Source organism: Pantherophis guttatus, chromosome 13, assembly GCF_059756535.1.
Source record: "Pantherophis guttatus breed Tessera chromosome 13, ASM5975653v1, whole genome shotgun sequence".
Taxonomy (NCBI): domain Eukaryota; kingdom Metazoa; phylum Chordata; class Lepidosauria; order Squamata; family Colubridae; genus Pantherophis; species Pantherophis guttatus.
This window is the reverse complement of record NC_142075.1, coordinates 25,977,919-26,005,807: the sequence shown is the minus strand read 5'-3', so window position 1 is coordinate 26,005,807 and position 27,889 is coordinate 25,977,919. Positions and strand designations below refer to the sequence as shown.

The following is a 27,889-nucleotide window of genomic DNA, read 5'->3' as shown; positions in this document are numbered from 1 at the left end:
CTCTCCAGCAGAGGGTGGGGGTCTTCCTTGCCATGCCTAGCTCTTCTTTATACTGGTGGTAGTATCAGGTGTGGTGGAGTTGCTGAGCCCCAAACCTCCACGAGGGCTAAGAAAAGGCTAATTTTTGCCTCAACCAGCCCCGAGTTGGCCTTGAAGGCCAGCAGAGTCCAGCCTGGAAGGGAGGAGGAAGCTGCAATACCCCTGTGTCTCATCACAGCTGGAACAATTGTCTCTCCAGAAGTGAAGCCCCTTTGGCTCCATTCAGAGGGGAATATTTTGCACGGGCCTGCAGCTGCTGACTAGGGGTTTGGTAGGAGTCTGTTACAGGGCTGGCTGACAACCAAACTTGGGCCCTTTTTTGTGCTTTGCCCCAACTGGTTGTTCCCTATTTCAGCCCATTCCAGATCCAGGACTGCAAAGAGAAGAGAGAAAGAGAGGCATCAGCCCAGGACCCAGCTTCCCTCCTGCAAAGGCCCGATACCCCAGCTTCTTCAGGACCAGTTTGGACCCCTGTGCAAAGCTCACTTGTTTGCACAAGAGCATCTCCACTCTGGTTGCCTCCAGGTGTTGCTGGGCGGGTGTTACATACATCTTCCCTCTGGGCTGCATCTTTAGGGCTATTAGTAGCAGGTTACCCACGGGCGGTTTCGTGTGATTTAAAAGAATAATTTTCTTATCAGGTACCGTGCTTCCCCAAAAATAAGACCCTGTCTTATATTTTTTTGAGCCATGAGCTCAAAAGCCCGATTGGGCTTATTATCAGGGGATGTCTTATTTTGGGGGAAACAGGGTAATAAATGCGGGGTAACAAATAAATAAATGACACCCGACTGCCTTTGAACCTAAAATTCTAGAAATTCTGTTCCCGTCATCAGTCACTCATAATAAGCAAGGAAAACGGGGTTTTCCCCCAAAGCGAAAGTGGCAGAGCCGCCGGGAAGAAAGGAAGACCAACGTGTCCGTTTCCCAGCAATTTATTCCGCGTCCACGAGGAGGAAAGGGGCTCCGTTTATGTCACAAGCGCCTCGGTTTAAGGAGCGTCCCGGCACTTGAGAGCGATGCGCGCTCCGCTTCGGCTCGCGGGCCTGAGATCGCGGCACGCACCGAAAGGCCACCTTGGCAGGAAGGAGGCGGAGCAGCGCCGGACTACAAGTCCCGGGGGCCTCGCTTCTCCTCCGGGAGCGGCCTGTTCCGGCAGCTTCGGCGTGGCGCGCCCTTAGGCGGGTGGCGGGGGGGCCTTCCCGGGCGGCGGCGGTTCGCAGTCGGAGAGGGCGCGCAGGCGGGCGGCCTCCCTCCGGATCGGATCGGCGCCATAGATGCCACCGCCCACGCCCAGCACGACCACCACCACCAGGCGCACCAGCGACTCCGAGCCGCGCATGGCGGCTGCTGCTGCTGCTGCTGCTGCTGCTGCCGCCGCCGCCGCCGCCCTCCACTGCGGCGCACGCGCGGGAAACCGGCGCAGGCTCGCCTTCCGCGCCTGCGCCCTCCCTTCGATGGCGGTCGCTATGGAAGCGGTGGTGGGGGCGCCTGCCGGGAGGCCTCGCAGGCGAAAGCCGGTGCGGCGGCCGGAAGGGCCGGAGCGGCGGTCGGCCGGTGCCGCGCCTGCCCGGGGGCTCCTGGCTCTAAGCCTGGCGCTGCGGCTGGCCTGCTGCTTCTCGGTGCGGACCAGCTTCGTCCCGGACGAGTACTGGCAGTCGCTGGAGGTGGCGCACCGGGCGGCCTTCGGGTATCCTGGATTGGGCGGGCGGCGGGAGGGCCCCTCTGCCCGTCCCTCCAGCCGAGTCCTTAACGGCGCTTAACAGATACGGGAGCCTGACCTGGGAGTGGGCCGAGGGCCTGCGCAGCCCCCTGTACCCGCTGCTCTTCGCCGGCCTCTTCAAGGCGCTGCAACTGCTGGGCAAGGACGAGGCGCCGCTGCTGGTGAGGGCCCCCCTGGGCGGGGCAAACGGAAATGGCTTTTTCAGGGCCAAAAGGGGGAAAGCCCGTTTTTCCCCGGAGGAGGAAGGATGCCGGTTGCCTTTTGAAAAAGCACCCCTGAAACAACCCTGACCTGGGTGACCGAGTCTCCACGGACAAAAGGGAATAGTGCCCCTCCCTTCCGCCATTTCTACCTTCAAAGTCCATTCCTCAGGCACTGTCCAAAGTCAAGTTGCCAAGTTCTTGCTCTTTGGGAGTTTGCTTCCCCATCACGATACCCCCTTCAGAGAGCCAAATTAGGTCAACCCCCCCTTCCCCGGGTTGGTCATGTGTTGCCAAGGAAGCTGCCCACCATTTCAAAAGCTGTCTGAGGGAAGCATTAGAAATTGCCAATGTGGTTTTGGAGACACTCTGTTTCAATGAATATTTGCATTTTAGGGAAAGATCAGATTTCTGTTTGGAAAGAAGCAAAAATTATTTCCATGCTCTTATTGTGTCTCATCTTCTAACAGATTTGGCTCCCTAGGGTTTTCCAGGCAGTTTTGGCAGCATTTGCAGATGTGAAGTTATATTCCTTGGCAAAGCGACTGGATAACTTTGAGACGGCCAAATGGGTGGTGAGTCTCAGCCTCTCCCTTCAGTCTGCCAGCCACCCAGTGGTGTGAGACCTGGCAGACTTTGCTGTGGCTGGGCCCCTCCATCACACACCTACTCTTCTTCGGCTTTGTTCCCAGTATTTTTGCCAGTTGTGTTCTTGGTTCACGTGGTACTGCTGTACTAGGACACTCACCAACACCATGGAAGCAGTTCTCACCATCTTTGCTCTTTGCTACTATCCCATGGAAGGCACCAAAACGGAGAGCAGGTGAAAAACTTTGTATCATGGGATGGGGGCATGTGTGTCAGGCAAATTATTCTCAGGCAAAGTTTTCTTGTGCTTGGCTGGTTTCCCAACATGTTTTCTTCAGAACTGCTTTTCCCTAAGTATTTTTAAACCTTGAGCTCAAGGACCCTAGACCTTTCTCTGTTTCCCTCCTCTCTTTTGTAAAATGCATGAATGCTACAGCTCCATGTACCTTTACATTTGAATAAACGCTAGGACTGTATTATGGTTGGGAGCCCATCTTGTGGCTTTCCTGTAGCTGTTCTGAAGTTTCACATCTGCTGCTTTTCCAGCTGCTGCTACCTAGCCCTGGTTGCGCTGGCGTGCATCGTCCGCCCGACAGCTGCCATTCCGTGGGCTCCGCTGCTACTTTGGCACTTTGGAAAAGAGTCCAACAAGAGGCGCTTCCTCTGGGGTGCTTGTCTTCCAGTGGGGTAAGTAGGTCTTGGTGTTTTGTCAAAATCACTGCAGTGAACAACTCGCCTTTTAAACAGTGCTCAACAACACAGAAATAAAAGGAAGCATTATTGGATTCCAGGAAATGCTGTGCTTGACATGGCATGGATGGGAAAGAGCAGAGCAAACTGGAATTGGTTGCGGATGGGTGCGGGAAACAATGCATGGGCCATCCAGGGCCTCATGAGGGAGAAGACCCTGGGCAGGAGAGAACCTGTCATTTTGCCATGGAACTGTTGCTTTTCTTTTTTAACAGACTAATTGCTTTGGGAGGTTCATTAGTAATTGACAGGATCTTTTTTGGCAAGGTAAGCTGATATCAAATCCTCCAAGGATTGTTTAGCCTTGAACCCAAATGTCAGGGAAGGGCTGCTGTCTTTCTCTGGGGTCTGCTCTTCCTACAGCCTATAAGACAACTGAGATGGGCATTGGGCCACCAGCCTTGCCTTACCTTCCTATGCTTGTCCCATCTCTCCCCACTTGTATCTGCCCCCATTTTCCAACGGGCAAGACACTCGAGAAAGTCTGTGAGCCTAGATCATCTTTTGAGGATCAGATCAATGCAGGGTGGAGGTTGTAGGCCCTCCCCTTCACGTGATTCCTAGCTCCTTTTTCCAGTGGTGTAACTGTGCAGATGGTGGTGGTGTAGGTGTAGGATAATGGGTTGCATTAGGGTGACGCCAGTCCTTGCCAAGCAAAGCAAATCCTCCCTCAGCCTGGGCTTGAGACTGTGCAATGTGCCCTTATGTTGAGCTCGATTGCTAGCATTTCTTTGCCTTTGTCCAACTTCCCAGCCCAACTTAAGAGCACTGCCAGGCTGTCCATCTCCCATGCAAACTGTAATCAGACCTGACCCTGCTTTCTTTTTTTGCTCTGGAAAAGGGAGAATGGGGCTGATGTGGCTCTTGAATGTTCCCCAAGGAGTGCAGGGGAAAATTGAAAAAACATCCCCCGTCATGGGGCAACCTGACTGTTCCTTTTCTCATCCCTGCAGTGGGTTATGGTTCCCCTCAACTTTCTGAAATTCAATGTTCTGCATGAGCTGGCCACCTTCTATGGATCCCACTCCTGGCACTGGTATTTCACCCAGGGCTTGCCGGTGATCCTTGGTCCCCACCTGCCTTTCTTCCTTCATGGCTGTTTCGGTGCCCCGAGGAAGCATCGTGTGTTCTTGGTGGTTGTGCTTTGGACCATGACAGCCTACAGGTACCCCATGTTCCTGTTTTGAGATTAAGGCTTGCTTCATGCCCTTGTTCTTGTTACTGCCCGGGATTAAGGCTCTTACTTCCCTGCCCTGCCCAGCTAGAGGTGGCTTAGTCAGCTTGCCTTTAATCAGCCAAGCAAAGGGGAGCCCCCTGGTACATGGGCTCGTCATGTTCTGGACAGAATGGAGCCTCCCAGGTTTTCTGAGGAAGAGAGAAGCCTTGGACTTAATTATTTAGGTAGAAGTTGGGGGGGGGGGGGGGCGGCATGTCCATGATGGCCTTGCCCTGTCCATTTCTTCCAGTGTTCTTCGTCACAAAGAATTCCGATTTATCTACTCCATCCTGCCCATCTGTATGCTCTTCTGTGGTAAGCACTTTGGCTTGATGGATATCATCTTTTGTGGGGTCCCACTCTCCTTTTCCAAAGAGTGGCCAGCTATTGTACAATGCCAGTCCTGGTAAGTTCTTCTGTAAAAATGGCACATGCCCATTCCATATATCATGGCAGCCATGGCCATCTGTTCAACAGCCAAAGCTGCTTCCCTTTACTTCAGTTTTCTACCATACAAAGATTCTTTTATTTATTTTCTTGATATCTTGGTCCTTTAACAGGTGGTCCTTGACTTACAAAAGTTCACTTAGTGACTGTTCAAAGTTACAACGGGCATTGGAAAAAGTGACATGACCGTTTTTCACACTTATGACTGTTGCAGCATCCCTATGGTCATCTGATTTACATTTGGCTGCTTGACAACTGACTCACATTTATGGCGGTTGCAGTGTCCCAGGGTCAGATGAATACCTTTTTCAATCTTCTGACAAGCCAAGTCAATGGGGAAACCAGATTCACTTAACAACTGTGTTACTAATTTAACAACTGCAGCGATTCACTTAACAAATGTGGCAATAAAAGTTGTAAAATAGGGCAAAACTCAACACATTTCTCACTTAGCAACATAAATTTTGGGCTCAATTGTGGTCGTAAGTTGAGGACTACCTGTAATTCACATCCTGAAGTGACAATAACTTCAGGCATGTGCATTGTGTATGGCCCTTATTCTTTCAGGCAATTATTTGCCATCTAAGAAATGAATACATCCCTTGGTGTCATTCCCCTGGTCCAGCACCGTTCAGCAGGCATCTCCAGCCTGGCACTTTCTGACTAGTTCATTTCTGTAGGGCACTCTGTGGCTCAAATGAAGAGGTGGAGAAGGGCTGCCATCTCCTTCTTGCTGAGCTCCAACCTGCTCCTTGCCCTCTACACTGGTTTGGTCCATCAGCGTGGCACTCTTGATGTGATGGTCTACCTCCGGGAGCTCTGCAACCCTTTGACCCAAGGACAGACATCTATTCTCCTGCTAATGCCCTGTCATTCAACTCCTTTATACAGGTAAGGCCAAGGTTCTTGTCTAGTGGACAACCTGTCTCCTACCCTGAAACGGCATGTCCCAAAGGCCGAGAGTGGTAAAAGACCCCATCCTCTAGGAGGTAGTCTGCCTTGCATTTGTACTTCAAGGCGGGTGAGTCTGTTGCCTTGCAGAGAACAGTCCCTTTGGACATGAACACACAAGCTTCTCATCTCTGTCCCCCTCCTTTTGATGCCTTTTTAGCACAAACAAATAAACAAACAAAGGCACGGTGAAGGAATGTCAGCCCAGCCACCTCCCCTATTCAACGATTGTGGGTTTTTTTGCTCCTAGCCATATTCACTGCCCACTGCAAATGAGATTTCTTGAGTGCCCTCCAGATTTGATGGGAAGAAGCAACTATCTGGATGAAGCTGACTTATTTTACTCTCACCCTCTCCCATGGCTCAACAAAGAGTTTCCTAATGCTACGCAATTACCCTCCCATTTGGTCTTCTTCAATGTACTTGAGCAGGTAGGTGAGCCCGAGTCTCCTGATCAGCAGGACCTTCTTAGCAGGGCTCCTTGTGGCCTCAGCAGGAAGGCTCACCACCAAAGGTGGCATGTGTGTTCTGACATGCCTAAGGATGTAAAGTCTGCCTAAGGAGATGCATTCTAGTGGAGGAGCCTACCACCCCGTGCCTCCCTTCACAAGTGGCATTGGATGTCCTAATACTAGCACATAGTAAATGTTAGTCTCCTTAGGGTAAGCCAGACTACTGATATCCCTACCCTCAATCAGATTGGTATGAGTCTTGCCAGCTCAAGACACAGTGTCGCAGTTGTTAGAATGCAGTACTGCAGGCTATTTCTGCTGCCTGCCGGCTGCCTGCAATTTGGCAGTTCAAATGTCACCAAGCTCAAGGTTGCCTCAGCCTTCCATCCTTCCGAGGTCGGTAAAATGAGGACCCAAATTGTTGGGGCAATAGGCTGACTCTGTAAACCGCTTAGAGAGGGTTGTAAAGCACTATGAAGGGGTATATAAGTCTTAAGTGTTATTGCTATTAGAACAGAATAACAGAGTTGGAAGGGACCTTGGAGGTCTTCTAGATCAACCCCCTGCTTAGGCAGGAAACCCTACACCACCTCATACAAATGGTTATCCAATATCTTTTGAAAAACTTCCAATGTTGGAGCATTCACAACTTCTGGAGGCAAGTTGTTCCACTGATTGTTTTGTCAGGAAATTTCTCCTTAGTTCTAGGTTGCTTCTCTCCTTGATTAGTTTCCACCCATTGCTTCTTGTCCTGCCCTCAGGTGCTTTGGAGAATAGCTTGACTCCCTCTTTGTGGAAGCTGATGAGATATTGGAACACTGCTATCATGTCTCCCCTAGTCCTTCTTTTCATTAAACTGGACATACCCAGTTCCTGCAACCATTCTTCATGTGTTTTAGCCTACAGTCCCCTAATCATCTTTGTTGCTCTTCTCTGCACTCTTTCTAGAGTCTCCACACATCCTTTCTACGTGGTGACCAAAACCTAATGCAGTATTCCACGTGTGGCCTTATCAAGGCATTATAAAATGGTATTAACACTTCACGTGATCTTGATTCTATCCCCCCGTTTATGCAGCCTAGAACTGTGTTGGCTTTTTTGGCAGCTGCTACACACGGCTGGCTCATATTTAAATGGTTGTCCACTAGGACTTACTGCTAAAGAGAACTGGCTCTTTTACTTAGTGGTTCATCAGCAACATTCCAGATACTTTGCAGTGTATGACTTTGCTCTGATTGATCAAGGGAATACCATTTTCTTCTCAAAATCAGTGTTTGCCCTTCATTATTCATTGGTGTGTAATAACTGTGTAAGATTTGGGAAGAGAGGAGGCAATCTACTAGTCTTGTTGCAGCTTCCCAAGCAAGTTGTTTATTGAATGAACATTTTTCAAAGTAGATGCAATCTATGTAATTCTTAACTGTATTTTTAATTACAGGAAATATCATCATTTCTGATTTCAAACAGATACGTTAAAGCTGCCACATTCTTTCACACCCATCTTCCTCAAGGACGAGTTGGAAGCCACATTTATGTGTTCAAAATTTTTTGAAGATTTATGAAAGTGGTTTAAGGGTTGGGGGATGGGGCTGATGCAAGAGAAACAACAAAACAGCAACCCCTGACCTGAAGTATATGGATAGGTAGGATACATAAGTGTGGCTCTGGAGAGGTGGAAGGTGCCAGCACGTTTGTTTTTGCAAAGGCGGCCTTTTCCTCCTTCTAAGATTTCAGATCTGCTCAGACTATATGCAGCTATGCAAACCTCTATGAATAGACAGCTTGGAACGACCTTTTTATTATTTTTTTACAATGTACAGATGTGCAAGAAAATTTAAAAGCAAGATGATCAGAAAGAGGACACGCAACAAATCCCATCATGATCAGAGTAATTAAACAGCTATCAAGATGTGTTTCTGGAGCATGAGATGAAATCTGTATCATATCTTTTAGTAGAACCAAGTACCAACAAGTGCAAATAAGCTTATTTTACAACTTGTCTAAAGCTACTGCTTACCCTGCGGATTTATTGTAATAGTAGAAAGCAGCCAAATTAATTAATGCTTCCCAAGATTGCAAGGCAGGAAGAAGGATGGAGATGAAGCCAGTGGATCTTTGGGCGCTGGTGAAAGCTCTCAGAGGGGCCAATCATGGAGGGTTTTTGCCAGCCTGCAGGGCTCCAAAACACCTTCAGTACTTAGGGTCAAAAGGGAGCCGCCCCACTTCAATCTCCAGGTTTGCTGTGTGCCTCCCATTCCTGCGGCCCTGCTTTTGCCATCGGCTTTCCCTCTTAGAACGCTGCTGGTGCTTTGGAAGGTGTCTTTCCTGCTGAGGGCTGTTGGAAAACATGAAAGAAGGGGGCTTACTGGGATGGTGTGCAGAAAGGGGAAGCGAGGGTACCCTTGGAAGCCTCAGGTTCAGGTATTCAACTTGTCACTTGAAAGGAATGCTGTGGAAGTCCCTAATCTTACAATATTCCTGATACTGGTGTTTGATGGGGCAAAAAAATTGGCCGACAGACTAGTAGACCTTGTAACTTGTGCCCTTAGCATGAGCCGGGATTGCCTTTTCAACATTTGGCCGGAGAGAAGCCTCCCTTATAAAGGCATTGCTATGATCCCCACTCTTCCCCCCACCCAGTGTGCAGCCCCCTCCTTCCCTCGCATTTTACACTCACCTGGATCCACACGGAGGTATCTGGTTGTAATGATGAAAGTAGTACTGGTATATATACTTGTCCAGGCCTTCAAAGGCTCTGTCACTGGCTCTTTGATATTCTTCCATGTCTTTGAGATAGTCTTTGACATCGTTGACAAAGTCTGAGAACAGCATCTGGTCATGAATAAAGACACCGTTGCAGAAGAAGTTGCTGATGAAAATTTCCAGTTCTCGCCAATGATGAAAGTTCTTTACTTCTTGCTGCAAATATCTGTGCATTAACTGATTAAATTCATCAGCCCGAATAGGATCCAGGACTTTATTGAAGAGGCTAATAAATTCTTGGTGGGCACAGTCAAAAATGCCAGAACAGCCTTTTAGGATGATGTGATGCTTTGGGCTGCCTGCAGGGCCCTTGGGACACTGTCCGGAAGCAGTGTCTGTGGATAATGGCGTGAGGGGCTGGGTGTCCTCTGCCCGAGGTCTATGGCCAAAATGCCTTTGGCTTCCTGGAGCCCGGTACTGGGCCGGCTTTGCAGGACCATCATGAGAACCGTCCGTTTGATGCATCATCCTCCCTTTTCTGTTAGTCTCATGTCTTCTGTCGCCATACCTTTTCTTTTCTCTTCCATCAAAGATATTTTTTGTTGTGTCCTTAAAATGTCTAAAGGTGGACTTGACAGAATCTGAGAATTTTCTCAGGTTCTCTTTCACAGCTTCTTTGGCCTGCTTGATTTTTTCTTTATGGTGGCGTACAAATTCCTTGGTAGAATTCTTCATTGCATCAAATGTTTCTTTTACAGAACCAAAAAAGGTTGCTTTTGGCTTGGCTTTACTTGGGTTTCCTCCTTTCCCAGCTGGTTTCTGGGCTTTTCCTGCTCTCTCTTGCTTCTCTGCATGATCTTTAACTTCAACGTACAGCTTCTCCCACAAATCTGATCGCTGCTGTTCAAAGCTGAGCTTCTTCTCCAGTTCAGTCAGCATCCCTCGAAGGGTTTCTATCTCTTGGCTCTTGTGTGAACCGGCCTCTGCCACCAGCGGCACATGCTGAGCGCTCAGCTTTTCCAAAGTTTCCCGAAGTGCTACCGTCACTTGGCGCTCTTTATCGAGCTCCCTTCTCAGCATCTGAGCTTCAGCCAACAGGGTCTCCTTTTGTTTCACAAAGCTCTGCACTCTGTGCTTTTCCTCCTCCAAATGTGCTTTGAGTTTTTGATTTTCAGTCACAACCAGAGACTCTGGGCCAGGGCCTTTGCTTTCCAAGTGTCTTACTTGTTCCCTCAACTTCCTCAGCTCTTCCTGTAGCAATGCCAAGGCTTTTTCCTCTCTCTGTAAAGACGCTCTCAAATGCTGGTTTTCTGAAGCAAGGTGATGTTTCTGAGATTGAAAGGATTTCTTTTCCATCTGCGTTGTGAGCCAGCACTTTGCAAGGCCCTCCTTCAGAGACTGGGTGGAAAAAGAAAGCACACAGGTTGCACAGAAAAAGAGACTGTGCTCCTAGCCAACAGGACAATTTAGCAGCAGCAGAATTATGAGAGCAGAAAGCCCTCCCTCCCTCTACAGAGAAAGGGCATGAGGTGCAAAGAAGTTCAATTCCGCACTTAGTGTTTTGATGTGGGACAAGCCCTTAGCTTCACCTTTGCCTTAGACTTAGCGACTGGTGGCTTTGCAGCTCAAAGCTTGAAGGATAACAAGTATGATGCATTGCCTCAACTTGTTTTTGCCTACTTGAAGTGACAAAGTTGCAAAACGTTGTTAAGGGAGAGGGGCAAATGATCAGGGCTGAGATAGCAATAGCACTTAGACTTATATACCACTTCATAGTGCTTTTACAGCCCTCCCTAAGCAGCATATTGCCCCCAACAATCTGGGTCCTCATTTTACCGACCTCGGAAGGATGGAAGGCTGAGTCAACCTTGAGCCAGTGAGACTTGAACTGCCAAACTGCTGGCGGCCTGTGATCAGCAGAAGTAGCCTGCAGTACTGCACTCTAACCACTGCGCCGCTGTGGCTCAGGTATTTTTGAACTGTAGGGAATGGAAACATTCTCCTTACCCCACATGGTGTTTTACTTCCTTGTTGTTGGCATTGCAAAAGATCTCCCTTCATACCATTCAGTTTGTCTTCGTGAGTCTTCTCCACTAGTTCCTGTCGTTTTTGGATCTGAACTGTACCTTGAAACATAAAATTTTCTTTTTTATCTGACAAGAAAAATGGGAAGTTAGGCAGCTTATTAGAGAGACATCTTATTTTCTTTCTTTAGTTTTATAAAGAGCTATTACCTGGTAGAGCAGATTGAAATGCTCAGCTTCAATAAAAATGAAAGGCTGATACTGTTAAAGCAGCAGATTGTATAGCATGAGTGCACAGATGCAATGGGAGCATCTATCTTACAGCCAGCATCACCTGCTTAACACCTATTTTGAAAAGAGTGAACTGGGTGGAGGAGGGGAGGCAAGCCTACACCAGCCCTCTTTGGAACAGTGGTTGCATCAACCTGGAGAGGAGTGGAAAATGGAGTAACTGAACCCTGCCTCACAGCCACTTGATATTACAGGAGCTCATGCAGCAATGCCTCAACAAACAGAAAAGACTTCCTCATGTCAAAGGAGCAGCAGCCACGGCCAAAGACACTCAGGAGGGGCAGCACTGAGGAAAAGTAGGGGGTGCAGAACTGACCTTAGGCCAGACAACCTGGTCCCAGGAAAAAGATAAAGATAATCTTTATCTGCCCACAGTAAAAACAAAAACAAGCACATCTGGCAAAGATGGCTAAACTCAGTTTACAGCAGCCCACTTCAATCGTGTCTCTTACCTTCAAATTTCCCTAAGGACAAAAGCAGACGGATATCAGCATTATTCTGATGGTAAGTATAATGTTTTCTACCTCCAAACCAGAATCTGGGACCACCAAAAACCAATGAACACTATTGGTTGATCTAAGAATGGCTATGGTGCTTCATTCTGAGCCAATTCATTACAAAACCATTTTACCCATCATCTGGGTTCCCATCTAAATAAAATTCTGGAGGATATTTGTGTTTCTCAGCTGGCTGGTTATATGTTAATTATATGACTAGGCATGGAGTGCCGAAGTGTGGTCCATGGCTGATTTACAAAAGGAATTTTCTGCAACACAAAATGCTCCTTTTGTATAGAGTCTGCATGGGCCTGGAAGTGGACTTCACCACTGCAGCTAGCTATAAAGAGAGTTCCACATCTAATCCTTATTTTGTTTCTGGAGATGGGGCAAGCAGTTAGAAATGTTAGATTTTGCACGATTCCTCTGACGAGTCTTATCACCTGATCAGTCACTGCAGAAATTGCCTACTTTTGCCAATGGATCTCCATGTTCTCCTCCCAGAAGGGATTATCCCATAAGAGGCAGTGCCTGGCTCGAGCCCACAACTCAGACGTGGAATTTGGTCTCCATGTGCTAAGCACTACCTAGAACTCTCCTATTTAGACCTTTGCTCGCTTCTTTCCCAGAAGTTCTGATCTTGAATTTTATTTATTCCTTTATAACCCACCTTTCCTGGAGAACTTCAAGACAGAGTATGCCCTACACTCTCCAATTTTGCCCCACAGAACCCACCATATGAGGCTCTGACCTCAGATCCCCCAGGTAGTAGCAGCCTTGCCTTTTTCAACCTAGGCTGGACTGTGTGAAGCCCCTGACAGAGTTTCTTAGCATTTCCAAAGCCTCAGGCTCCCGTTTTACCCCTTAAAATCGCTGCACTCACCATAGAAATGTCCAAAGCCCATGCTGACCGCAATCACCAAAGCAAGGATAATGCATCGGTTCAGGCCGCTGCTCAGCAGGTGCTTGGCCTGTTTGACGTCGTGAGGTGGCAGTCCTTCCTCAGACTCTGAGCTGGAGAGAAGCCTCTTCTTTGCCCGCCGGCGCCTCAGGGCAGGGCTGGAGCCATGACTGGTTTCATCACTGCTGGATTCCTCTCCACTTGGCTGCAGTGGAAAAACTGAGCAGCAAATTCAAGCAGTGAACACCACCACTCTGGGATTCCCAAGCAGCAGCAGCAGGCCTGAAAGAGGGGTCTGCCCAGGCCAGGCCCTTCCACCACCCGTCTCCCTCCCCAGGCTCTATGCCACTCTTCTGCCTACCAGCACCTTCCCTTGTGCTCCAGAGCATGTTGCAGAGGCATCTCTATGCAGGCTTTCTGGGGCTGAATTCTTGGCAAGTCCCCTACTGGCCAGTCACATCTATTTGGAGCCATTTTATAACCAAAACCTTGGCCTTCAACAGAAGGGGCGAGCTTGTGATTCCTTTGAATGCAGCTCATTTTTCAAAAAGCTGCTCTTGTGCCAAATGCAGAGTAAATATAGTTCAGCAATCAACCGATCTTTGGGTCCTATGAATTCCAGAGACCACTGCCAGCTGAGGGCATGGCAAGGCCAAATGTTCCAATTGGGGCCAAAGCTTATGCCAAGGTCTAATCTGGCCAGAGAAGCTTCTCCCTCTTGCATGAGTGATCAGGTATGGGGAAACCCTTCTCTGAAAGCCCCTGAATCTGCATCCTGGTTCTATTCTCTCTGCCTGTGGGCAAAAGGCCAGCAAGGACTCCCTTTTGTTAGGGGCTGGGAAGTGCGTCTCTATTTCCAGCCAAGAAAAGTGTGCTTCATCTTTAAGGGACAGCAGGCTGGCATGAGAAACCTCATTATCTACAGTAGGTAAGTCTTCATATTATGTAAAGGATTTCATTAAGCATATCACACTTGCAAAATTGCATGCATGGAAACATATAACAAGCACACTGTGAACAGCAAGTCAGAAACCAAAAGCATAAAGCTGATTAAACATAAGATTTTGGAATGGTACAAGTGTCTCAGTCTTGCAACCTGAATGCATTTTCTTATACTGATCTGGGATTTCTGAATTGGGGCTTATGTTAGTCTTTTAATTTGCCAGAGACCCTCAACTGCTCTTACACTTGTCTTTCTGTTTGGGGGCCCTTCTCTTCCACCACCACCCCCCAAACATCTCCCCCAAGAATTCTTTCTTGTGGGGGAGTGGTAGGGAAATGCATCCTCTCTGCTTCAAAAGCATGACAGCATGCCCAGCTCTGGCCATCATGCCAGCCAAGGAGGGGAGAGGCCGGATATCAGCTGCTTACCCCATCTGCTCACCCACCGCAGGACCACCATCCAAAGCTGCTCCAACCAACCGGCTTTCATATACAAAACGAAGGGAAATATTTTTAACTTCCAACCAAGAGAGTGCAGCAAAGGGCCAACCCCAGAGCAGCAGATCTACAGTCTATGGAAGAAGAACCATGCCTCCTTCGAGCCCTCCCGGTTCAAACTCCAGACTTAGCCATAGGGCCACAGCTCATGTCCCTTGACTGAGGCCTGGCTAAGAAAGAAGCAGCAGCTACTTGTTTGCAGGACCCCAGAGTTGCCAGACTAGGACACTCATCACTGTTTTCAATTAACCTAAATGACTGGCAGTTAGTCTGCATCTCCTCCCAGAACAGGTTGAAGAGAAGGAAAAGTTATTCTAATGCCAGAGATGACTTAAAACATTCACTTTCCAGATAAACTGTGATTAGAAGAGATCAGCTATTTGAGAGGTTATAGACCAGAAAGCAAATCTAAACTCCGAGAATCAAGCTTAATCTGAGGTTAAATATTAACTCTACATAACAGCTCTAAATAAAAGCTTAGAAATACTCTGGTGTGCTCCATCTTGCTTCCTAATAGAGGTTTAAAAAATCCCAATAACCTTTATTTCAAATGAAATGGATGAGTGGAGGAGTCCCAAGTCCCATAACAAAGACCCCCCTCTGCCTCTGGTTGTTGTGTGCACAGAGCAGCATTCTTTGCCAGAGGTGGCATGGAGCATGGGACTGATTCTTCAGGACAAGGCCTCTCTATAGCCCATAACCAGATTAACACAACTAAGAAACCCTGAAGGATACTTAGCCCTACTTAATCAGAGAGGAGAGGTTCTTATTTGTGGCATATCTTTCAGGGTGTTCAAGTGATTAAACGGAGAGACTTATGAAGCCTACGCTCACCAATATAAGGATACAAAAAGAGACAGAGAGAAGGGAGAGATTTTTTTAAAAAAAGTCCCAACAATGGGGAGCCAAATACATGAGCTATTTCGAATGCTCAAAAGACTCTGGGTGAAAACTAGTTTCCTATTCTTAGTTAAAAGAACTCAAGGACATATTCAAAGTTGGGGGAAATGTTTGAGGACTGCTGCCTTCAGGACATTCTTTTAAGAGACTGAAGAACTCTACATACCTGTTTCTGGCTGGCAAAAGGTATACTGGCTGCTGGAAGAGGAACCCATGTTGAAATTTTCTGATGCTTGACCTTCCTCCTCTCCAGAGGCAGCTTCTTCCTGGTTTCCAACTTCTTCCACCTTTGGCACCTCCAGAGTCACAATGTCTGAATCATCACTTACTGCTCCCACACAGGAAGTCTCATCCAGCAATTTTTCTTTCTCATCCTTGGATATAATGTTAAATGAGCATTTTATTATCAACTTGAAAAATTAAATTTACAGCTTTTTGCAAGTGCCTTATCAGGCTGTTAATTCAGAATTTACACACAGAGGGTCTGTCTTCTATAGCCTGCTGACGTACAACAGTCTTATTGGTTGGGAGAGAAAACTCTTGAGCATAGGCCTTCTGAGGCCCAGCAAGCTGATGAGAGAACACCCAAATCAGGATTGGGTAAGAGCTGTTCTGAAGAAGGGCAGCACGGCTTTCCTGCACACAGTTTCCATAGGTGATAACTTCCTGGCTGCCCTTATCTCCTATGGCCCTAGGACTGCAGCTTTCTCCTACCTGGAAGCCTCCAGAAAAGTTGACCAGCATTTTGCAGGGAAATCCCAGCAGAGAATAAAGAGAAATAAACACCCCTTAATTTAGGGCACATTCACAAGGACTCCTCTAGCAAGGTCAGAGCCTGCTGGCATCAGAACAGAACACAGCAGGGATGGAAAGATCCCTGCACCTCCTCTGTTGGCACAAGCTCTGTCAAAGAGGCCACCTGTAATGTTTCACCTTTTTGCTGACAGCTACAGATGTAAGAGGCTTTTTCCCCTTGATGTGATCTTCTGAGCCATTTGTTGAGTCATGACTTACCCCAGGAACCAGCTTGCTTGTCTCCATGGGGGGCTGTCTTATAGCGCTCACTGGTGCCCCATCACCCTGGCTAAAATCAACTGCAGAAGGAAAAGATGAAGGTTGCCCACAGAGCTTTCCCATGACCCCTCTGCATGCACGTCTCTGCTCTTGCACACACTCATACTGCTCAGGCCAATCTAAGTGGGCTTATTATAGCTTTCACCTGGAGAACCTGGATTGGACAGCATCAGTTATACGGCATGAATGTCCACTGTACCCATTACACAGGAATCTGGCTATGAGAACCACAACAGCTTGGAAATGATTCTACTACAAATGAGACTTTATCTCCAAGGCTGATATAGTTCCAGTCACAAACCAGTGACTGGAACTCTGGAAAACTGGCCTGCTTTGGTGCTCCTAATGCTCCCCATCGACGTCCCACTAGCAACTACCAGCCTGTTTATGCCCACACAGGGAAGATCATTACAGACCTTATCCTCAAATGCCTAAGTCAAAACAAAACTTCCCATTTCATCCCTGGCCACCCGAACCTCAGATCTCTTCCCCTTCCATGCAGCCAGACATCTCTCAGTTGTCTCAGCAATCCTCCTGTGCAATTCCCAGAAGCTCTTTGGCCCAAATGAGAATGCTACAAGACTCACCTTGCAGACTGGTGGCCTGCTGCTGCTGGTCTTCCGCTTGCGTTGGAGACAGAAATTCCTCTGAGGCCAGTTCCTCGTGGCCACTTATGCTATCAGAGTCTGGTGCTGCTGCTTCAATGTCAGAGCCCTAAAAATACAAACACGTTCACTGGAGATTGAGTTGGAAGCTCCAGAAAGAGTCCCCTGATATTTCACAAACAGCATGGGTGGACGACTAGCAATCCACAAGCAGGATGTATTTTTACTAGCTGAGCTGTTTGCTTCCCAAATAAATGTGGGAAGATGGGAGGCCTCTGAGAAACAAAGCAAAAGACAGAAATATGTTCACGCCGCCCACCAAGCCTCCCAAACTCTGCCTGACGTAGCAGCAGAGCCTCCTAGGGCCTGGAAGTGGACTGCAGAAAAGGATAGAGAGTGTTGGGAATGCCTGTTGCAGCTCTCATTGGGCTTCTTCAGTAAATGCCTGTTTTCACTTGTTATTGTGTCTTTCTGAGTAAATGTCTGACTTAGACAAGGGGCCAGAATGTGTGTGTTATCCTCACACTTTTTGAAAATGAGGAGAGGAACTGCTCTAAGCCAACACAGTCATGCCACTTTCAAGCATCTTGAGACCCTGGGCTATAAGTGAACTTCACCACTGGGAATCTTGGCATTGAACTCCGGATGGCTTTCCTGCTCTATCTGAAAACCAGAGCAAACATCGGATGCCGGAATTCAAAGGACCTGTTCTTCCTCCCTTTTATTTTATACTAGGGAGTGCAATTAGCTTCCCACCACCCCTCCTCCTCTTAAGGTCTGGCTTGCTTTGGTTCCTGAAACCAAGTCAAAACCTTGTTTTGTGTGGCAGACATCGAGGGCCTCCCAAGGGGTTCTCCCCTTCAGAAGCTTTGGTGCAAGCAGCTCATAGGTCCCAAAGAAGAGCTTCTCCAGTGAGGTGCTTCTGCCAAAAAAACCCAAAGGTATCAGGGATTTTAAGTGGACTTTAACTGAAGAAGGCCAAGAGCGGACATGATTTGTCTCTTTAAGGATGGGGTTGCTTCCAGGTCAGCTGTGCTCGAGTTGGGGGGGGGGGGGGGTTGGCTGAAAGGCAAAAGGCCCCGAATTTGACTGGCAAGTTCTTTGCTTCCCGCTCAACAGACCTCATGGAAGGGGGGCGGGGGAGAGAAAGTGGGAAAAACGCCAGCTGTCTTGAAACCATTGAAGGTTTGAACGTTGTTAGAAAAGGTCAAGCCAGCAGCACACAGTCAAGACAGGCACAAGCTGTCCCGCATCGCAGCCCCTCTAGGGCACGGCCAACCTTTTCTGCCCCGCCTGGCCCAAGCGCTCCCGCCCCTTCTCTTCCGGAGGCCTGTTCCGCCGAGGCGCTCCTGCCCCCGGAGCCAAGCATGGAAAGGCAGCCTCGGCCCCGAAGTCTGCCCGGTACCTCGTGGTTGATGACCGTCCAGCCACAAGACGAGTCGCTGTCGCTGGAAATTTCTGACATTTTGAAGAAGCTGCAAGGAAAAGAATCTCTTCAGCGGGCGACCTTCTTTCTCTGCCAGAAACAGAACCGACCGAGACCTTCGCTCGCCCCCTTCGGCCGCCTGTTCGGAGCCGAAACCGCCGCTGCGGGAGGGAGCGCGGGCGGGGCCCCCTCCCTTCGCCCGCCCCGCCCCCCCGCGCCAAGCCGGCTTAGCTTCTGGCCTGGGGCGGCTCTCTGGGGGTCAGCGGGCCCTGCAACTGCAACCACCACCACCCCGCTCACGGGGAGCAACGGTCCTCCGCCCCGCGTTTCCTACCGGGCAAACCCTCCTGTGCGAAGAGGGCGCAACCGGCGCTTGGCGGGGAAGACCAGCCAGGAGGCCGCGGGGCCCGAGGCGCAGCGGGGCCGCGGCCGGCCTACCTGCTGGAGCGGCGGGCAGCGCAGCAACCGGCGACCACCCCTCCTTCGCCACAACAACAACCGGGGACGGAAAAGACGCCGCCGCTGCGCCTGCGCCTCCCGCGGGGCGTCCGCCGGGAAGCGTAGTCCGCCTCCGCCCGGCGCTGCGGCAGGCTGGCCGCTGCGGGACTACACGCCCCAGGGGGGAGCGCGGCCGAGGGCGGCCCCGCGCATCAACAAAGGGCGGGGCCGAGCCGTTACCCGGGCGACGGGGAGGGCGGCTCTCCGCAAAGGCCTCTTCCTCCGCCGCCGTTGCTGCCGGGCCGGCCGAGGCCGATGGCTTCCGGGGGAGAGCGGCCACGGAGCGTCGACGGCGCCAACCCGGGCAACCCCGTCTTCACGTGCCTGGCGAACGCGCGGGCGCTTGTGACGGGCACGCGCCTGAGCGCGGCAGTCCCGCTGCTGTACAAGACCACGGCGAGCGACTACGGCGCCCTGCGGCCCACCTCGGCCACGGCGCCCTGCCGGTTCTGCCCACTGGAGAGCGCCTTCACCGCCCGCCTGGCCGCCGCCGGGCCGCCGCAGCACAACGGGATCAACACGGGCGCCGACCATTCGCCGGTGTAGCCTCCCTCCCTCCGTCGCCCGCTCGCCCACCCCCGCAGGGAGAAGAACGCTAGAGAGGCGAAGGAAGCAGCAGGAGGAGCGGAGGCTTTATTGGGCCCAGGAAAGCCCCGGGAACGTCCAGAGAGAGGGATGCTCCAGCCCAAGAGAAGAACATCCAGTACACAAAAATCTTCTAAACTTGCCAGAAGAATTTTTCTAGTTGCCTTGAATTATGCGCCGAATCTTCTCCACATCTTGTTCTATATTTTTATCCTTAGGCTCGATCTTGAGAGCGGCCAGATAATCTTGAAGGCCTAGGATAATTGTTAGCACCCATAATTTATCTTTGAAGCCACACCACATGTCCTACAGATATGCTATATATATATGTAACAGCATTAACAGCCTTCCTCAAAATAGCTATACACCCAGGTAAGCCTACAGGATCAGGGTCCAGACACAACTCCTCAGACACTGAGCACTGGGGCTTCCTGGCCTCTTAATATGGCAAGTGAGTAGAATATGTGAAGTTTAGTAGAATACAAGTAATTTAATCTAAATACAAAATATACCAACCCACAATTGGCATTTTATAAATAATTGCAAAATCACAAGCTAGATTCCCAAATCACATTTCACAAATAACAATGAAGAATGTTAATGGGCCAAGCTATATTGGTGGTGATGGTTTTTTAAAAATAACTACTGTGATTAATATCTTTTTTGGCATTCACCATATGGAACTTTTGTACATTTTTCTCTGGGACAGACTAAACTAGAACAATACAACTGACAGGAAGAGCCTGAGAAGAGATGAAGAAAGGAATGGCTACATTATACAAGACTGATGCAAGAAAGCAACTGATTCTTAAGTTCTTAATGAAGTTTAGCAGGCAACAGATTCACGCAGGACTAAACTTAGAAAAAGAAAGGATTTGGAGTTTGACAGAGGAACAGATGTTCTGAGCCTAGAAAATAAGTCCCCCCCCCCCAATTTCCCACAAACTGAAAAATTGTACGTAAATTATATTTTTAGTACAGTAGTTCATTTCTACTAGTTTCAAGAAGCACTGCGATTAAACCTACATATTCCTTTTTGTAAGGAGAAAATGACAGCAATATAATGGAACAAAAATAAATAAAAGTAGAGGCATTTTACCTTTTAAAGACTCCCTCTCCTTACCTTCTGTATACAATTCAAGTTCACAGAATGCTGTTCCACGCCTCAGGTGAGCTTTTAATCTTGCCTTGGCATTGTTGGAAACAGGAGGGATGAGCAAATCCAAGGCCTGGCAAAATAAAATATACAGATGAAGTGTGAACTAACCCCCATCTTTGAATGTAAGTGCATCACTTAGGTCCTTTCTATCAGTTCAAGAGCACAAATATATCCTCTTTAAAGGCAATCTGTAATGGAAGCTTCATGAGTGGAATTTATCTCGGATCTGATGCAGTGGGCTGATGTAACCAGGGGGAGGGGATCCCTCAGATAGCATGGTCCCATGCTACAAAAGGCTATAAAGGTCAAATACCTGAGAGGAGTCCTCTATTACTTTATGTAGATTTCTCAGCCACAGGTGGCAAGCAGCTCGGTTCAAATATAAGATTGGTATCTTATTATTAATACGAATTGCCAAGTTGTAAGCATTGATGGCAGCCAGATAGTTACCAGTTTCAAACATTTTGCTAAAAAAAAATAAATCCATGTGAACAAAGGAATAGCTGCTGTATTTCCAACAGGGTTTAAGACTTTGGCATCTTTACTAAAGAACCATAAACTGATTATGTCAACCACCCACTTATTTAGTAAGAGCTGAACATATTTACAGGGCTTTGTGACTCAGCAAATGTATTTTTCTACTTATTGACAGCACACACACACACAAATACACTGCTGACTCCATAAGGTTTACAAGAAACAAGTCTTAAAACCAAACAATAACCTAATTTATCTTGGTATGCATATGAGCCGCAGTGGCACAGTGGTTAGAGTGCAGTACTGCAGACTACATCTGCTGATTACAGACTGCCAGCAGTTTGGCAGTTCCGGTCGCACCGGCTCAAGGTTGACTCAGTCTTCCATCCTTCCGATGTCGGTAAAATGAGGACCCAGATTGTTGGGGGCAATATGCTGACATTGTAAACCGCTTAGAGAGGGCTGTAAAAGTACTATGAAGCAGTATATAAATCTAAGTGCCATTGCTATTGCTGTATACAACACACCCCATTTCATTATAATTAATGAAGAGCCCAGTTACACTATGATTGCCTCGAAAATGCTGTTGCACAGGGGAGCACTTGGGTGCTGCCATTCTGGTTGCTTAAGAAAGAAGAAAGAGAGAGAGAAAGCTGTATACTAACAAACAAAAATATTGAAGCCCTCTTTTCCCCCAACTCTTAAGCCAAGGGTCCCCAACCTCCGGTCTGTGGACTAGCACCATTCAATGTCATGCCAGAATCCAGTCTGTGCAAACCAGTGAAGCCCTATCTGCAGGATGCAGGCGACACACAAAACCCCGCCCCTTCCAGTCCACGGAGAAACGTCTCTCCATGGAACCGGTTCCTGGTGGCCAAATGGTTGAGGGCCACTGCTCTAAACCATAGCAGGTTTTGGAGACCACCTTTGAGAAGCCCATTCCAAACTCACTTTCCCTTGTCTTTCAACCATTCTGGGTTCTTTTCCTCTTCTTTTAAATCCTCGATCTCAACAATATCTGCATTTATTATCCTGAGAGCCTCTGCTTGTTTACATAGCCACTGCAAGTAGAAGACACACACACAACATCAGCTAGATGCTCCTAGGTAAACTATCAGATAAGTATGGCTTCAAAACAAGCTCTTCCTGCCCAGGATTCTACTCAGAGAGGCTCAAAAGATTCCACCCAACTAGTAAAACTCGTTGCTGTTGACATTCTACTCTTGCAGAGGCTGCCTCTTCTCCTGGGATCTCTGTTAACAGAAAAAAAATCCCTGAAGAGAAATGGCAACATTTCTCTGTATTTTCCCTAGTTTATATCAAAATTTGCAGTTACAATCTTTATTTTTGTGATGTATAATTAGCATAGTGAAGCACTGAATACATAGACATCATAAAATCGCTCTAACTGGCCTTCCTTAAACATTTTCCCTTCAAGTATAGCTTGTTATGTGCCATTTTCATTTTCTAGCATTTTGCCTCCAAGACAATATTGCTATTAAGGCGATGCCAGTCCTTCTACATAGGCCTAATCAGGAGATATATTCTATGTTTGTCTGGGAAAATACTTATGCTTCTGTAACTGTTCCAATATGGTGTCTCTAAGGCTCCGTGGCTCTCTACAGGTAATGCAGTGGGGTTGAAAATGCATTCCTGATACTACCTCTTTTTTGCCAGAGTATTTAATAAGACCATCCATCCCCTTTCCTTGGGGCTATGGCTTAAAGCCATGCCTCATGAAATATTGCAGAGCATTTATTCCAGATCTGCAGGGAAAAGGAAAGCGAATATCAGCTGGGAAAATCTTACTCTTCACAAGCCACTACAATTCCTCACTGTTGTATGAGGCATGGCCCAAGACAAGTTGCTGGTGCCTTTCCTACCCAGGGGCATTGAATCTTTTTTCAATCTTGGTGTTGAAAAGTAGCAGAGGAAGCAAGCACCATCTGTTTTCCAATAACATGCCGCAACTCCTCTGCCTGCCAGCCCTCCATGGCACAAAGCAGGTAAGCCCCCTACCTCTTCCTCCTCTGGGATTCGTGATTCTCTCAGGGCTGTGGGAAAGACACGAGGCGTAAAATGTATCATAATGCTACCAGGAGGACGTGGAGAAGGAATTGAATCTTCCTTTATCTTTTCTGAAAACATATTTCCATAATTTCCACCTGTAATAGTCAAACACAAAAGCTATTTAATGCTATATTCCTGTTAATTGTAGCAATAAGGGAGAAAAAGGACTCTAGCCACAGATATGTTCCTTGTTTCTGATATTTATAAGGCAGATACATGCAGATACAAATACAAGAAGATTTGAATGAAACCAAATACTAAATATATCCTTATGAGGCATTCCTAGAATGTACTACTATGAGAGTTATGTCCTGTGTAGATGGGGGGGAAACACAAAAAAGAATACGGGGCTGTAAACTTGTATCATGCCAGCCTTTTGAGGCAGATTCCAAATATCTGAATGGAATTTTATTTCATTGATACAGGCCACAGAAACAGAATCTTGTAAGCACCTCTACCCCTACCCCGAGTTCTCCCCACTCTCCCTCTTAACACTATAGTGAGCTGGAAGGAGATAGACTCTTTGCCACATTTTTGCTATTGCTGGGGCTTAACACATGTTTTTGTATATGTAACCAACACGGCCTCGGTCTGGTTTCCCCAAGGTGATATCACTGCAGAACTTGAAGCAGAGTTTAGAGGCTGAATGCCTGCAAGTGCCTTTGTCTCTAACTGTAACCCTTTCCTTGAGCTAACAAAAGAAGGCACTACAGGAATTGATCAGCATTGTTTGAAAAATGCTTTTGAATAATATTTGTGCATCTTTGAAAGGGTTATGGTTTTAGTTCACATTATATGTTGTGAATCTGTACACTGAAATTCAACGTGGGAGGCTTTTAATTAAAAAAAATATTTTAAATAAACACAAACAGTCACAGCAAAGCAAAAAGACTGCAGTGTCCCATGAAAGAAAGTGCAATGTTCATTCATATAGTAACACAATGAGAATGTTAATACCTTTAGTTAATGCTCCTGATGTGGACACTCCCTTTCCAGCAAAAGATTCCAAGTTCTGGCATTCTTTTATTTCTCCAAGGACTTCTATATTTCTATCTGGCAGTTGCAACTTAGTACATACTTCCTTTTGCATCTCATTCTGCCTCCTCCACGCCTCAATCTCCTCAGTGCTTTTTTTCCGTTCTTGTTCTTTTAGCTCTTCTATTCTTTTTTTTTCTGCTTCTTCTAGCTGTTTGAATTATAGGACATTCATTCTGAAATTATTTTTCTGTTGAGGGGCAAGCTTCCTCATTAATGACTTATCAGGCAGGTAATTAAGATTCCCACTTTCAGAGACACTGTTTTCAGAAGGCCACAGGGAAGTTAAATATAAGGCAGAATCTAGGAGCAGCCTGCTGCATAAAACTCAAAGGCACCTGCATCTCTTCTCTACAGTATCATCTGAACATAATGAGGATTTGTAGAAATGCTTCTGATTTCCCACAGCAAATGGTAGTTACTGAACAGCTAGTTTTAATTATAATTCTTCATCCACCTACTGATAGTATAATGCCTCATTTCCAGAAGCATTTCAGTATTAGCCTTTTATTTATTGATTTTAATAGACTTATGAGTTGCTCCAATCACAAATGACTCTGAGCTGCATGTACAGTATACATAGACATTGCTAGCACTTAAGAGTGAAGTAGGTGGAGACTGGATGTTCACCAGACTCGATAACCCCTCCAATGGGTGCTAGGAAAAGCAAAAGTTCCACTCCAATGAAAAGGGGGTGAGTGAGAAGGAAGAAAAGAACAGAGGATGCACGTTGAGTAGAGAGAAGCTTTGAGTCTGAGTACTATGAACAGATGTAGGGAAACAAGTTTAATGGGACAACGGAAATTAGAATTCAACTGTTGCAGAAAGAATTAGAGGACCAGTTGACCCAAACTCGAGAAGAGTTACAATAAGAAAAGGAACAAAATGTGTACTGCAATGAAGCTGTCATGGCTTGAGAAAGAAAAATAAAGAATCAGCTATGGGGGTTCAGATGTGAAAATACCAGGCCAACAAGATGTAGAGCTTAGACACAACAGATGGTAAAGCATTGGACACAGATTATCTCAGCCTGTAATTAAGACACCCTTATTTGAGGAATGGTACTTCTGAAGAGGAGGCTCCATGGCCCATAAAGTAGAAAGGCCAGACGTGTGTTGTAATTGGAGGGAAAAGAGAGAAAAGGAAGGAGGAAAGAGAAAGACCACCAAGAGGTGTGAGTTGTGATGGGTCAGAATCCTAAGGCTGGAAGGCAAACTAAGCTGATTTGGACAGCAACCACTGGCGGTGCTTTACCTCCTTGAAGGACCGTTTACCTTGAGGGCGGCATCCAGAGCAAGTCTGCCGCGTTCCCGTTTCTCTGCAGACTTCGCCGCTGCTTTCGCTCGGGCCTCCTCTTGAGTTTGGCGGACGGCCTCCTCGCGAATTTCCCGCATCTTTGCTTCGTTTCCTGAAAAAGCCATTTCGTCTGGGAAAGGTTCGGGGCAGGAGACAGAAACCGGCTTCACGGGATGCAGGGGAGGATTTGGGCAGGACCCCCCCCCCCCGGTCCCTCACCGTCCTCCGCCCGCAGGGACGCCCACGGGGCCGCCTCCTTCTTGAACAGGGTAAAGACGACGCAGTCATCCCGGATCTCGGCGCGGCTGCGCTCGGCGTCAATGGGGGCGAAGAGCGCGGCTTCGAAGAGCAGCGGCGGCGCGTTCACCTGCGGGAGGCGGGCAGCAGCTGATTACCTGGCGTCCGCCGGGCCTTCCGCGCGGTGCCCCCCGGGCCGCCCCTCGCGCCAACCTTGAGGTACCGCTCCGTGCAGAAGAGGCCGTGGCGGCGGAGGCGGCCGGCCCGCAGCGGCACGGTCAGGCGAACGGTCTCGGCCGTCTGCTCCCAGCTGAAGTCGCGCACCCAGACGGGCATGGCGGCCGTTGCTAGGACGCCAGGGTTGCCGGAAGGCCGCGCCTCCCGCAGACTTCCGCCTGAAGCCGCTCTAGCCGCGTGCGCCTGCTTGGGGCCGCCTCGGTCCGCCGGCGCTTGTTCGACGCCGCTGAAGGGAAACGGACGGTGTGGCGGCAACCATTTCCCAGAAGAGGACGACCAGAGCGGACACAAATTCCACGAACGACAAAATAGATCAAAAACCGGTTTAATCATTGGCGTGTGAGGTCCGCTCAGCTCGCCATCCATCCATCCATCCATCCATCCACATAGAAAAAACAGAAACGTCATTCCTGCACTTCATAGAGTAACTCACCCAGGCACCATGATATGAAATCATTTGCATTACATGGTAATTTCATTTCTTACTAACGGAACAATAACGGACAAAGTTTGGGAGCTTGATTCCAATTTGAATTACATCAACTTTACCGCAACATTCCTATTAAAAATAAAATGTAAAACATAAGTCACATTTAAAAAAAAAATGTCTCAGAATTGAACATCCACATTAGGGTATTTAAACATACCCACAATTTGTAAATGTGAAATGTTATTCCACACATAATTAGGGCACAGATGAGAAAAAGGGAAGGGGTTAAGGGGAGGGAATGGGAAAATTTGTATTTGTAAAACTTTTTCAATTAAAAAAAAAGAAAAAGGGGGTTCACAAGTTATCTTCTTTCAACTTAGGTGGCTTCTGTGTCCATGGGGGGGGGGGAGCAGTGGCCTCCCCCAGCACAGGGTCAGATCTGTAGAATGAGCAGCAGCGGCAAAACCCCTGCCTGCTTTGAGACTTTACTTTGGACCAGCTAATAACAGCCTTGATAGTACAGTGGTATACGCACCCTGTTATTAACACAGCTGCCTGCAATTTCTGCTAGTTCGAATCTCTCCAAGGCTCAAGGTTGACTCAGCCTTCCATCCTTTCTAAGGTAGGTGAAATGAGGACCCAGTTTGTGGGGGCAATAAGCTGACTTTGTATAAAATATACAAAAGTATGAAGGCCAGTGGTTCCACCATTTCCCTGGTGCACATCAGCTGCACATCCTTGCTTGCTTAACGCATTGTAAGCCGCCCTGAGTCTCCGGAGAAGGGTGGCATATAAATCAAATTAAAAAAAATAAATAAGAGCGCCAGGTGTTTTAAAGCCACACAGATACCTGAACCAGGAACGGAAGAGAACTAGTTAACAACAGTCCTTCCCCAAATTCCAGGAGCATGGAAGCTAGAATCAATAACAGATTTCTAAATTGGCTTCCATCACTTATTTCTGGATTAAATTATTATTTTTGCTTCAATTATTTCCAGCCCAGAGGTACAAATCCATTCTGATTTATCTTCCAAGACAAGGAATGAAAAAAATGCTTAGTGTGGTGTTTATTTGTTCATTTTGTTTTTATTGTTGGATTGATCTTCACAGCTATGAAGGCATTTGCCATTTGCTCAATGGAGATCCTAGAATTCCCAGATTGTATGGTCACAACCAAATTTTGGATTCATCTGCACAGTTGTATTGCTGTGGTGGTTGCTATCTGGGAGACTTTCCTACCCCCGGGGAATAGCGCACCATATTTCCTCTAGAAGAAGAAGGGAAACAGTCCCATCCACAAAGGAAACACATGCCAGTTTATCACCAACTTTTCCTGTTTTTAGGCAAGCACCTGGGAATCAAAGCCCCTCCAAATGCTCAAGATGGTTTCAAAAAAATGGCCACTGGACTACAGGGAAGGTTGGGACATGCAGCCCCTCTCCCATGAATGGTGACCATGTGGTTGCTACTCCTCCTCTCAAGATGCTTCTGTAGGGTTGTCTATCCTCATCCTAATCTCCCAGATAAAACTCCACAATCATGGCTGGTAGCCATGTTGATTGGGATCTCACACTCAATTACCACCTGCCAGGGGGTCAGTAGATGGCCACAGTGGCCAGCTCTGTACCTGGCATTTCA

The 27,889-nt window shown here is 47.8% G+C and overlaps 4 protein-coding genes across 36 annotated transcripts; 2 read left to right on the top strand and 2 right to left on the bottom strand.

Moving 5' to 3' along the window:
• PIGB (phosphatidylinositol glycan anchor biosynthesis class B) lies at positions 1 to 8,279 on the top strand. 4 transcript variants are annotated; one of them, XM_034409266.3, is made up of 11 exons: positions 1 to 1,729; positions 1,806 to 1,923; positions 2,433 to 2,537; positions 2,655 to 2,785; positions 3,097 to 3,237; positions 3,516 to 3,567; positions 4,254 to 4,465; positions 4,767 to 4,831; positions 5,644 to 5,854; positions 6,165 to 6,345; positions 8,187 to 8,279. In XM_034409266.3, the coding sequence occupies exons 1-11, from the start codon at positions 1,317 to 1,319 to the stop codon at positions 8,202 to 8,204; spliced, it is 1,647 nt and encodes a 548-aa protein (XP_034265157.2). In that variant the 5' UTR covers positions 1 to 1,316; the 3' UTR covers positions 8,205 to 8,279. The 4 variants fall into 4 exon arrangements, with proteins under 4 accessions (XP_034265157.2, XP_034265155.2, XP_087734187.1 ...); XM_034409264.3 differs by having other exon boundaries at positions 7,805 to 8,279; XM_087878061.1 differs by lacking the exons at positions 2,655 to 2,785; positions 3,516 to 3,567.
• On the bottom strand, positions 7,715 to 19,562 carry CCPG1 (cell cycle progression 1). 28 transcript variants are annotated; one of them, XM_087878048.1, is made up of 10 exons: positions 18,906 to 19,291; positions 18,207 to 18,276; positions 16,784 to 16,910; positions 16,137 to 16,216; positions 15,289 to 15,496; positions 14,154 to 14,207; positions 12,765 to 13,001; positions 11,077 to 11,222; positions 9,044 to 10,467; positions 7,715 to 8,701 (listed from the first exon to the last, which is right to left on the bottom strand). In XM_087878048.1, the coding sequence occupies exons 2-10, from the start codon at positions 18,264 to 18,266 to the stop codon at positions 8,557 to 8,559; spliced, it is 2,481 nt and encodes an 826-aa protein (XP_087734174.1). In that variant the 5' UTR covers positions 18,267 to 18,276; positions 18,906 to 19,291; the 3' UTR covers positions 7,715 to 8,556. The 28 variants fall into 28 exon arrangements, with proteins under 28 accessions (XP_087734174.1, XP_087734176.1, XP_087734164.1 ...); XM_087878050.1 differs by having other exon boundaries at positions 11,077 to 11,195; XM_087878038.1 differs by having other exon boundaries at positions 18,081 to 18,276; positions 18,906 to 19,232.
• On the top strand, positions 18,981 to 20,417 carry PIERCE2 (piercer of microtubule wall 2). The gene is made up of 2 exons (XM_060689541.2): positions 18,981 to 19,682; positions 20,020 to 20,417. Exon 1 carries the CDS (start codon positions 18,981 to 18,983, stop codon positions 19,269 to 19,271), a length of 291 nt encoding a protein of 96 aa, XP_060545524.2. The 3' UTR covers positions 19,272 to 19,682; positions 20,020 to 20,417.
• On the bottom strand, positions 19,337 to 26,362 carry DNAAF4 (dynein axonemal assembly factor 4). Of its 3 annotated transcripts, XM_034409267.2 has the most exons (9): positions 25,798 to 26,356; positions 25,567 to 25,714; positions 25,326 to 25,459; positions 23,974 to 24,202; positions 22,966 to 23,111; positions 21,898 to 22,007; positions 20,783 to 20,936; positions 20,434 to 20,539; positions 19,337 to 19,564 (listed from the first exon to the last, which is right to left on the bottom strand). In XM_034409267.2, exons 1-9 carry the CDS (start codon positions 26,227 to 26,229, stop codon positions 19,467 to 19,469), a joined length of 1,557 nt encoding a protein of 518 aa, XP_034265158.2. In that variant the 5' UTR covers positions 26,230 to 26,356; the 3' UTR covers positions 19,337 to 19,466. The 3 variants fall into 3 exon arrangements, 2 of the variants coding, with proteins under 2 accessions (XP_034265158.2, XP_087734188.1); XR_015729779.1 differs by lacking the exon at positions 20,783 to 20,936 and having other exon boundaries at positions 19,404 to 19,564; positions 25,798 to 26,360; XM_087878062.1 differs by lacking the exons at positions 20,783 to 20,936; positions 21,898 to 22,007 and having other exon boundaries at positions 25,798 to 26,362.
• Positions 26,363 to 27,889: the final 1,527 nt, after the last annotated feature.

Excerpts from the sequence above, each read along its gene's own strand:
- PIGB (XM_034409264.3), top strand. The coding sequence starts at position 1,317 with ATGCCACCGCCCACGCCCAGCACGACCACCACCACCAGGCGCACCAGC. Across the intron at positions 4,832-5,643 it reads CATCTGTATGCTCTTCTGTG|GGCACTCTGTGGCTCAAATG; the intron begins GTAAGCACTTTG and ends TCATTTCTGTAG. Across the intron at positions 6,346-7,804 it reads TCTTCAATGTACTTGAGCAG|GAAATATCATCATTTCTGAT; the intron begins GTAGGTGAGCCC and ends TTTTAATTACAG.
- CCPG1 (XM_087878038.1), bottom strand. The coding sequence starts at position 18,266 with ATGTCAGAAATTTCCAGCGACAGCGACTCGTCTTGTGGCTGGACGGTC. Across the intron at positions 15,497-16,136 it reads CAAGCAAGCTGGTTCCTGGG|GATGAGAAAGAAAAATTGCT; the intron begins GTAAGTCATGAC and ends ATTATATCCAAG. Across the intron at positions 14,208-15,288 it reads CTTTTGCCAGCCAGAAACAG|CCGGTTGGTTGGAGCAGCTT; the intron begins GTATGTAGAGTT and ends TGTATATGAAAG.
- DNAAF4 (XM_034409267.2), bottom strand. The coding sequence starts at position 26,229 with ATGACGTTTCTGTTTTTTCTATGTGGATGGATGGATGGATGGATGGAT. Across the intron at positions 25,460-25,566 it reads GTCCCTGCGGGCGGAGGACG|GAAACGAAGCAAAGATGCGG; the intron begins GTGAGGGACCGG and ends TGGCTTTTTCAG. Across the intron at positions 20,937-21,897 it reads TGGTTGAAAGACAAGGGAAA|CAAAATGTTTGAAACTGGTA; the intron begins GTGAGTTTGGAA and ends ATTTTTTTTTAG.
- PIERCE2 (XM_060689541.2), top strand. The coding sequence starts at position 18,981 with ATGGCTTCCGGGGGAGAGCGGCCACGGAGCGTCGACGGCGCCAACCCG.